General features: G+C 48.9%; 2 protein-coding genes across 3 annotated transcripts in view; both read right to left on the bottom strand.

The window, feature by feature from the left end:
• Positions 1 to 674: 674 nt before the first annotated feature.
• mdp1 (magnesium dependent phosphatase 1) lies at positions 675 to 4,908 on the bottom strand. Of its 2 annotated transcripts, none has more exons than XM_056603756.1 (7): positions 4,824 to 4,908; positions 4,261 to 4,295; positions 4,106 to 4,169; positions 3,640 to 3,747; positions 2,621 to 2,731; positions 2,396 to 2,481; positions 675 to 1,569 (listed from the first exon to the last, which is right to left on the bottom strand). In XM_056603756.1, coding segments are annotated over exons 1-7 (498 nt in total). In that variant the 5' UTR covers positions 4,826 to 4,908; the 3' UTR covers positions 675 to 1,477. The 2 variants fall into 2 exon arrangements, with proteins under 2 accessions (XP_056459731.1, XP_056459732.1); XM_056603757.1 differs by lacking the exon at positions 4,824 to 4,908 and adding an exon at positions 4,603 to 4,817.
• Positions 4,909 to 4,984: 76 nt separating this feature from the next.
• The window catches only part of cltrn (collectrin, amino acid transport regulator), a 6,757-nt gene continuing 1,439 nt past the window's right edge, over positions 4,985 to 10,302 (bottom strand). Inside the window, exons 3-7 of the mRNA XM_056603246.1 lie at positions 8,691 to 8,776; positions 8,090 to 8,206; positions 7,141 to 7,335; positions 5,902 to 6,047; positions 4,985 to 5,679 (exon numbers count right to left, since the gene is read on the bottom strand). Of these exons, the coding sequence (XP_056459221.1) occupies positions 5,912 to 6,047; positions 7,141 to 7,335; positions 8,090 to 8,206; positions 8,691 to 8,776 (534 nt within the window). The 3' untranslated portion in view covers positions 4,985 to 5,679; positions 5,902 to 5,911. The remainder of the gene's footprint in view (positions 5,680 to 5,901; positions 6,048 to 7,140; positions 7,336 to 8,089; positions 8,207 to 8,690; positions 8,777 to 10,302) is intronic.

The raw sequence follows: 10,302 nt of genomic DNA, 5'->3' as shown, positions 1-10,302 counted from the left end.
GCCACTCTTAGGAACTTCCCTCAAATCCTCCTCGGAGTTGGGCTCTGAACGGGTCATGTGACGGGAGTTCTAATTATCTGCATGTGCACAACACACTCCGCCACGGCCCCTCACACACGCAGCCGCTTCAGATGTTGTTGTCTAGCTGTGAAGCATCGCGATATGTTTTCGTATGTTGTTGTGGATTCAGTTTTTCACCCCCAAAAGCACAACCCCCCCCCCCCCACACACACACACACACACACACACCAATAGCCACAATGACGTCACTATGCAAGTCGAACAAACAGCGAGAGACCGTGAACTCTGACGGCGACCAGAGTTGGTCTAACGTTCCAGAATGCGACTCATCTGCGGTGGAAAAGTAGTGGCGGGAGGCTCCGCCCACTAATGATCAGGGCCCCGCCCACCTCCATTAATTTCACTGCCGGTCGATAATTACTGTCCTTGTTTTTAAATCACGTTCTTTACTAACAATAAATCACCAATGGCTGTGAGAAGTACCGAAATGTTTCAGAGGAGTGCTAATTTATGACCATGTAGAAGTCGTACATCTCCTGATGCTTAAAATGAACACACACACACACACACACACACACACAGGCTGAATAAAACATTAATTAGAAATGGGTTTAAACAGAACAGTCTGAAGACAACTTTCAATTAATGTGGAATTTATTTCTATAGCCATATCAAAACCCCATTATATTTTAACGCAGTCCAGGTTGTTATTAAAATAATTGATGAACTTATTAAAGTCATTGTGAATGAATGGCCCACCGCAGCTCTGATAGCCTTTTACTCTTCCATGCAATCCAAACTCTCCCCGAACGGAGAGTCGTTAATTTCAGGCACTAATTAGACGGATGAAGGGAATAAATTGAGAGACATTTCAGAGAGGGGAGAGTCTTTAAACCCGCACAACCCAAAGGAAAGCGTATCTTTAACCATGCACAATGTCACTTACAAAAACGTCAAGAACACGTGATTAAAAATGAAATGACACAGCTGTTTATTGATCTCCGACCATTCCAATCACACAGAGCAGCACGTTGGTGTCAATAATACCACAGGATAGACGGGACGGCAGCGCCCTCTACATGCAGAGAATGCGAATTACAACCACACAGCCAGACAGCCTATGGCTTTGAATGAATGAATGGGTCAGATAAACTTCTTATTAAGGCTACTACAGTTTTATCATAAAAAAAAGATGCTTCCGAATGCACACGCACATAGCAACTCTACAAGGGCTTTCAGTGTGTACACAAGTAGTACACACAGACACACAGCTCTATGAGGGCTGTCTTAGTGTGTGTGTACCGACATATGTAGTACACGCACACAGACAGCATCTCTATGATGTCTGTCTGTGCGTACACATTTAGCCAACACACACACACACACACACACACACACACATACAGCTCTATGAGGGCTGTGTGTGTGTAAACATGTAGTACACACACACACGGCTCTATGAGGGCTGTCTCCTCGAGGAGAACTTCTGCAGTTCTTCGTCCACTATCTTCAGGGTGACTCCGTCTCTCACCAGCACACAGTGGACACCTGGAGGAGGGCAGAGGAGGTGAGGAGAGGAGGTGAGGAGAGGAGGGGAGGACAGAAGAGAGGACAGAGGAGGGGAGGACAGAGGAGGTGAGGAGAGGAGGGGAGGACAGAAGAGAGGACAGAGGAGGGGAGGACAGAGGAGGTGAGGAGAGGACAGAGGAGGGTAGGACAGAGGAGGGGAGGACAGAGGAGGTGAGGACAGAAGAGAGGACAGAGGAGGGGAGGACAGAAGAGAGGACAGAGGAGGGGAGGACAGAGGAGGTGAGGAGAGGACAGAGGAGGGTAGGACAGAGGAGGGGAGGACAGAGGAGGGGATGAGAGGAGGGGAGGAGAGGAGGTGAGGAGAGGAGGAGAGGATGGGAGGAGAGGAGGTGAGGACAGAGGAGGGGAGGACAGAGGAGGTGAGGAGAGGAGGGGAGGAGAGGAGGGGAGGACAGAGGAGGTGAGGAGAGGAGGGGAGGACAGAAGAGAGGACAGAGGAGGGGAGGACAGAGGAGGGGAGGACAGAGGAGGGGAGGAGGTGAGGACAGAGGAGGGGAGGACAGAGGAGGGGAGGAGGGGAGGTGAGGAGAGGAGGGGAGGAGAGGAGGGGAGGACAGAGGAGAGGACAGAGGAGGGGAGGACAGAGGAGGTGAGGAGAGGAGGGGAGGACAGAGGAGAGGACAGAGGAGGGGAGGACAGAGGAGGGGAGGACAGAGGAGGTGAGGAGAGGAGGGGAGGACAGAAGAGAGGACAGAGGAGGGGAGGACAGAGGAGGGGAGGACAGAGGAGGGGAGGAGAGGAGGGGAGGAGAGGAGGTGAGGACAGAGGAGTTAGGGTCTAGTACCTAGGCCTCCGACCTCCGAGATGTTCCTGGGCTCGTCGTCGAAGAACATCATGTCTGCGTACTCCACCTGGCTGTCGTCATGGAGCCTGCAGACAGGTTATGACCTCATCACTGAGCCTCCAGAGTCAAAGCCAGCTCCATGTTTTAATACACAGTCGCCCTCATTACGATTCATTTGTTGACTTTTAAGGGTTACGTTCTGCGTTGTGTATAACGTCGTCTCACTTTTTGAAGTGCGTGAGTTTGGAGCCGGGGTAGATCTCCTTGAACTCGGAGATGTACTGGTTGAGATGGAAGAACGTGAGGAGCTGGTTCGCCCCGTGTACCTCTCCAGTTCTGAGGAACCACGGAACCACAGCAGGTAGGGGTTAGACAGTACAGAGACAGGTCATTAAGGAGCAGGTAGGGGTTAGACAGTACAGAGACAGGTCGTTAAGGAGCAGGTAGGGGTTAGACAGTACAGAGACAGGTCATTAAGGAGCAGGCAGGGGTTAGACAGTACAGAGACAGGTCATTAAGGAGCAGGTAGGGGTTAGACAGTACAGAGACAGGTCATTAAGGAGCAGGTAGGGGTTAGACAGTACAGAGACAGGTCATTAAGGAGCAGGTTGGGGTTAGACAGTACAGAGACAGGTCATTAAGGAGCAGGTAGGGGCTAGACAGTACAGAGACAGGTCATTAAGGAGCAGGTAGGGGTTAGACAGTACAGAGACAGGTCATTAAGGAGCAGGTAGGGGTAAGACAGTACAGAGACAGGTCATTAAGGAGCAGGTAGGGGTTAGACAGTACAGAGACAGGTTGTTAAGGAGCAGGTAGGGGTTAGACAGTACAGAGACAGGTCGTTAAGGAGCAGGTAGGGGTTAGACAGTACAGAGACAGGTCGTTAAGGAGCAGGTAGGGGTTAGACAGTACAGAGACAGGTCATTAAGGAGCAGGTAGGGGTTAGACAGTACAGAGACAGGTCATTAAGGAGCAGGTAGGGGTTAGACAGTACAGAGACAGGTCATTAAGGAGCAGGTAGGGGTTAGACAGTACAGAGACAGGTCATTAAGGAGCAGGTAGGGGTTAGACAGTACAGAGACAGGTCATTAAGGAGCAGGTAGGGGTTAGGCAGTACAGTGACAGGTCATTAAGGAGCAGGTAGGGGTTAGGCAGTACAGAGACAGGTCATTAAGGAGCAGGTAGGGGTTAGGCAGTACAGTGACAGGTCATTAAGGAGCAGGTAGGGGTTAGGCAGTCCTCACCGGGAGGCGATGGCAATCTGCATGCCCTGGCTGTGGACGGACTTCAGGACCGGCTCCGTGTCGTCATAGAGGGAGATTCTCTCGTCACTGGAGTCCCAGACCACCCCACTGGGACCAGAGAGCAGGGTTACACCGGGACACCCCCCAACTGGGACAGGACCCACATCCCCACTGGGACCAGAGGGCAGGGTTACACCAGTACAATACCCCCCCCCACCCCCCCCCCCCCCACTTGGACCAGAGGGCAAGGCAGGCAGGGTTAGCCGGTAGCACAGCCCTAGCTAGTCTAACCCACACTCAGTAGGACAGCCCGCCCCGGAGTCATCTCACACAGAGGGTTCGGTTGAGGGCAGTACGAGGTCAAAACAGTTTGGATCCTGTGTGTCCAATCAAAAGTCCTAGTTAGTCCTCTCCTAGTTAGTTACTCCTTGTTAGCTACTCATAGTTAGTACCCGTTAGGACCTACTTCTTGTCTTGGTGGAAGGGCGGGTCGACGTGTGTGTCCACCCAGAAGGGCCACAGAGTAAAGTCTGAAAGTAAAGACAGAAGGCATTTAAAGTGACGTACAGCCGATCACTATCTCCTTTAGGTGTAACACGATTAAAAAGCTTCCAGCCGTACCGAGGTCGAACACCACCAGCTTGGGCATGGACATCCTGGAGGTGAAGAAGAGGAGGAGGAAGGGGATGAAGAACACATTAGATCCATTGCGGTATGGTCGGTTGGGGCTAGGTACGACTCGGAAAGATATAAATGTTCAACACGTGGTTTATTCATGGTCCTATTAAAGGGTTTATTCAGAGACACAATTTCAGGGCAGAATGGTTGATAAGCCACGCCCACAGGTTTTAATTGAACTTATATACAAACTCATACAACCGTATACGGCGATGTCCATTACGTGGAGAAGAAACCATTCATAACTGGTGTTAGCATGAAACATGTGGTCACAATAAAGCATACCCTTAAATAATCACCGAGAAGTGATTCAGATGATCATGTGGAGGAGATCTTCTCCTGAAGCGTTTCTCCCACACAACAGCCAGCAGAGTCCTCCGTCACTTAATATTCAACTTCTTTACGGGTCACTTTTACGCTCTCTGAATAAGTCATTAAATAAATAATAATATATGGTGGTAGAGTGGAGTCTATGGCTAGGTTCGGTGTTTGTTTGATTTACTCACATGAGATCGCCGGACAAGAGCGCTTCCTCTTCCTGGAACCTGACGCGGTGCAGTGCGCCATGGGACCGATAGATCGCGCCAGAGTTAGATGGCGCCAGAGCTCCATTGAGTTACTACGTGACGCGAGGCAGTGCACCGTATGGCCACACGATGGCGCGAGAGCTCCGTTGAATGGACACCAACCACATCACTCAACACGTTGGAAGTGTTTCCCATAGATGGATATATTCAAGATAAACGGGTAAGATAAAACAATAAAATAGCAATGCTGTTTATTATTTAATTTCTTTACATTGAAAAAATCAATCTACAAGTAAAACAAATATTGTATATTTAATAATGAATATCCTTTTCAGAAAGTGATTTTCATATTTTCTGTGCTCTAATATCACTGCTATTGGCCCCTCTCTGTGTGCACACTTTGAGGGTGGCAGTTGCATTGTGTTATTCATGGGGGTAGCGAAAGGTTTAAACTGCTGATTTAGACTGGCTGACCCCACTCTGGGTTACAGACTACATAAATTAATATAGTTCATTACACTTAATTCATCATTACAATACTTGTGGAACAGTAATTGAAGGGTGGCTGTGATTGACAGGTGTTAGGATGTCTGTGATTGACAGGTCTCTGGATGGCTGTTATTGACAGGTCTCAGGGTGGCTGTGATTGACAGGACTCAGGATGGCTGTCATTGACAGGTCTCAGGATGGCTGTGATTGACAGGTCTCAGGATTGCTGTGATTGACAGGTCTCAGGATGGCTGTGATTGACAGGTCTCAGGATGGCTGTCACTGACAGGTCTCAGGATGGCTGTCATTGACACCAGCAGTGTTCTGCTGGTCAATAATCCTTTATCTGAAACGATTAGAGTATGAGAGCTTGGTGCAGATCAATAGAGTGATCAGGAAAAGTGATAGTAAAAAACACACACACACATCTGCATGCGCACGCACGCACACACACACACACACACACACACACACACACACACACACACACACACACACACACACACACACACACACACACACACACACACACACACACACACACACACACACACACACACACACACACCGGCCGAGGGCTACATCTGGGTGAGGCGGTCGTCGTCGGAGAAGCCCCCGTTGCACGCGCCGTCCAGCGGGTCGCACGCGATGCCGTTCCCCCCGACCGCCGCGCCCTCCTCTTCGTCATCGTCCTCGCCCTTCCCCTTCTTCGGACTGAAACACAAGAACCACACAACGCCTCGTCATCATCAGCCTCCGCGGGGCGACCCGCCGGGGGTAGGACGCCCCCGGGAGGGGCATGTTGGGGGTGGGGGGCGGCTGGGTCCTGAAGGCAGACCGGACCGTCCTGGTCCCGGGTCCTGGGTCCTGGTCCCGGGTCCTGGGTCCTGGTCCCGGGTCCTGGGTCCTGGTCCCGGGTCCTGGGTCCTGGTCCCGGGTCCTGGGTCCTGGTCCCGGGTCCTGGGTCCTGGAATGGGATCTAGTGATGCTGCTACTTATTTCTAAAATTGTTACTGGTTTTAACATTTTTTATTTTTATTTCTCTTTATTTACTTTGTATTGTATTTTTGCTGCTATTTGGCTGTGGAGGAACCCCGACTAAGTATTGTACTCTTGTGTACCAAGTGACATGGGCTCCTAGGGGCCGCAGTCCCTAGTCTCTAAAGGCTGAGTGTGGCCGCCGACAGCCGTCACCCCGACTGTCCGGGACAAGGTGGAGGCGCCCCCACCCTTATCTGTCCTCCGTCTACACGACCTTGAAGACCGGCCGACACCGGCTCCACAATCAGAGGAGAAAGTCAACATAGTCAGAATAGTACACTGGCTGCTGAGTGGGCCAGCGGGCCCTCAGCCCTCAAACCTCCCGGGAGCCACGGTGATTCACCCTGCATGGGGGTCACGTCTGTTCTTGCTTGAATAAGGTTTTAACCATGCGTGGGACCAAGGCCGCCTCAGGAACATAAGGTATCCGAGTTTCCCGCTCATGGTGTGACCAACCCGGTAACCTGGTGGCCATGAGACGGTCTTTGTGACCGGACCGAACAATAGGACCTCAAGATCAATAACATATCAATAACATGATAACACACTCAACAGCATAATGCGGATATGATCTGTATACGGTATGTTATATGATATGTGATATGATATATGATATATATAGACATATTAAATATGATGTTATGTCTGTGTAATCTTTGATCTGATATCATATATGAAATGTTATGTATTACATCTTATATGATATCTGATATGTTTCATGGAATGTGACTGATGAATCATGACATGTGACATGAGGTGTTCTCACCGCCCCCTCCCCAGCAGCGAGGACACCAGCATCACGATGATCCCGGCGCACACCGCGCCGATCACCACGCCGAACGCGATGAGCCAGGGGGGCGTGGCCGGGCTGTAGGGCGTGGCCAGGGTGGGCGGGATCTGCAGGAACTCCAGCGTGCTGTCGCTCAGCAGGAAGGCGCTGTTGATGCGATGTCTGGACTTCCTGCAGAGATCACAGCGTTACTGAGCGGTTCTTCTCTGAGCGGTTCTTCTCTGAGCGGTTCTTCTCTGAGCGGTTCTTCTCTGAGCTGTTCTTCCCTGAGCGGTTCTTCCCTGAGCGGTTCTCCTCTGAGCGGTTCTTCCCTGAGCGGTTCTCCTCTGAGCGGTTCTCCTCTGAGCGGTTCTTCTCTGAGCGGTTCTTCCCTGAGCGGTTCTTCTCTGAGCGGTTCTTCTCTGAGCGGGGTACCGGGTGTGGAACCACATCAAGAACCCCCACCCAGTCAGTTTGAGTAAATAAATATAGAGGCTTCCATTATACAGCTCTGTTCTATTCTGACCAGTGGCCGGCCACCCAAAGCGCTTTACAATACTGCCTCACATTCACCCACGCACACCCCGCCTCTCCTACCCCCCAGCCCCTCCCCAGAGGGGGGGGGCTGGGGGGGCAGCCTCTCCTACCCCACAGCCCCTCCCCAGAGGGGGGGGGGCAGCGTCTCCTACCCCACAGCCCCTCCCCAGAGGGGGGGGGCAGCGTCTCCTACCCCACAGCCCCTCCCCAGAGGGGGGGGGCAGCCTCTCCTACCCCACAGCCCCTCCCCAGAGGGGGGGGTGGGGGGGGCAGCCTCTCCTACCCCACAGCCCCTCCCCAGAGGGGGGGGGCAGCGTCTCCTACCCCCCAGCCCCTCCCCAGAGGGGGGGGGGCAGCGTCTCCTACCCCCCAGCCCCTCCCCAGAGGGGGGGGGGGCAGCGTCTCCTACCTCACTGCCGCCTCCACCGCCGTCTTCTGAATCAGCTGAGTGGAGTCCGAGGGGTCCAGGACCACGAAGTGGAAGGACACCCGCTGGGTCTCGTTACACACCAGGATGCTGGACACACTGACACACACACACAGACACACAGACACACATACAGACACACACACACCACACACACACACACAGAAACACACACACACACACACACACAGACGCAAACAGAAACACTCACACACACACACAGACACAGACACAATAAGAAACACACACACACACACACACACACACACACACACACAAACACACGGACGCAAACAGAAACACACACGCACACACACACACACACACACACACACACACACACACACACACACACACACACACACGGACGCAAACAGAAACACACACGCACACACACACACACACACACACACACAAACACAAACAGACATACACACAGACACACACAAACACACACACACACACAAATACAGACACAGAAAGACAGACACGCATACACACACACACACACACACACACACACAGATGTCAATGCTAGGGGAGGGTTAAATTATGTCCTGAGGTCATAAGGTCAGGTCCTTACTTGTACTCGTTGTTCTTGAAGTGTTGTCTCATGGCGAAGGCCAGAGTGGCCCGGAACAGAAACATCTCGCTCTCATTCCAGACATACTGTGGAAAATAAATATATACTACATATACAGATATAAAGATATACACTATCATACTGTCACAACAGATATACACTATCATACTGTAATGACAGATATACACTATCATACTGTAACAACAGATATACACTATCATACTGTAACAACAGATATACACTATCATACTGTAACAACAGATATACACTATCATACTGTAATGACAGATATACACTATCATACTGTAACAACAGATATACACTATCATACTGTAACAACAGATATACACTATCATACTGTAACAACAGATATACACTATCATACTGTAACAACAGATATACACTATCATACTGTAACGACAGATATACACTATCATACTGTAACAACAGATATACACTATCATACTGTAACAACAGATATACACTATCATACTGTAACAACATATATACACTATCATACTGTAACAACAGATATACACTATCATACTGTAACAACAGATATACACTATCATACTGTAACAACAGATATACACTATCATACTGTAACAACAGATATACACTATCATACTGTAACAACAGATATACACTATCATACTGTAACAACATATATACACTATCATACTGTAACAACAGATACACACTATCATACTGTAACAACAGATATACACTATCATACTGTAACAACAGATATACACTATCATACTGTAACAACAGATATACACTATCATACTGTAACAACAGATATACACTATCATACTGTAACAACATATATACACTATCATACTGTAACAACAGATATACACTATCATACTGTAACAACAGATATACACTATCATACTGTAACAACAGATACACACTATCATACTGTAACAACAGATATACACTATCATACTGTAACAACAGATATACACTATCATACTGTAACAACAGATATACACTATCATACTGTAACAACAGATACACACTATCATACTGTAACGACAGATATACACTATCATACTGTAACAACAGATATACACTATCATACTGTAACGACAGATATACACTATCATACTGTAACGACAGATATACACTATCATACTGTAACAACAGATATACACTATCATACTGTAACGACAGATATACACTATCATACTGTAACGACAGATATACACTATCATACTGTAACAACAGATACACACTATCATACTGTAACGACAGATATACACTATCATACTGTAACGACAGATATACACTATCATACTGTAACGACAGATATACCCTATCATACTGTAACGACAGATATACACTATCATACTGTAACAACAGATATACACTATCATACTGTAACAACAGATATACACTATCATACTGTAACAACAGATATACACTATCATACTGTAACAACAGATACACACTATCATACTGTAACAACAGATACACACTATCATACTGTAACAACATATATACACTAACATACTGTAACGCGCTAACATACATGCATGCATGTGTGTGTTTGCGTGTTTGTGCGAGTCAGTTGCGTGTGTGTGTGTGCGTGCGTGCGGTGCGTTTG

Source organism: Gadus chalcogrammus, chromosome 12 (genome assembly GCF_026213295.1).
Source record: "Gadus chalcogrammus isolate NIFS_2021 chromosome 12, NIFS_Gcha_1.0, whole genome shotgun sequence".
Taxonomy (NCBI): domain Eukaryota; kingdom Metazoa; phylum Chordata; class Actinopteri; order Gadiformes; family Gadidae; genus Gadus; species Gadus chalcogrammus.
The sequence above is the reverse complement of the archived record's forward strand: the minus strand, read 5'-3'. Positions and strand labels throughout refer to the sequence as shown.

Coding starts and splice junctions, on each gene's coding strand:
- mdp1 (XM_056603756.1), bottom strand. Junction 4,170..4,260: donor GCTGGTGGTGTTCGACCTCG/GTACGGCTGGAA, acceptor CTTTACTTTCAG/ACTTTACTCTGTGGCCCTTC. Junction 2,482..2,620: donor AAACTCACGCACTTCAAAAA/GTGAGACGACGT, acceptor ACCTGTCTGCAG/GCTCCATGACGACAGCCAGG.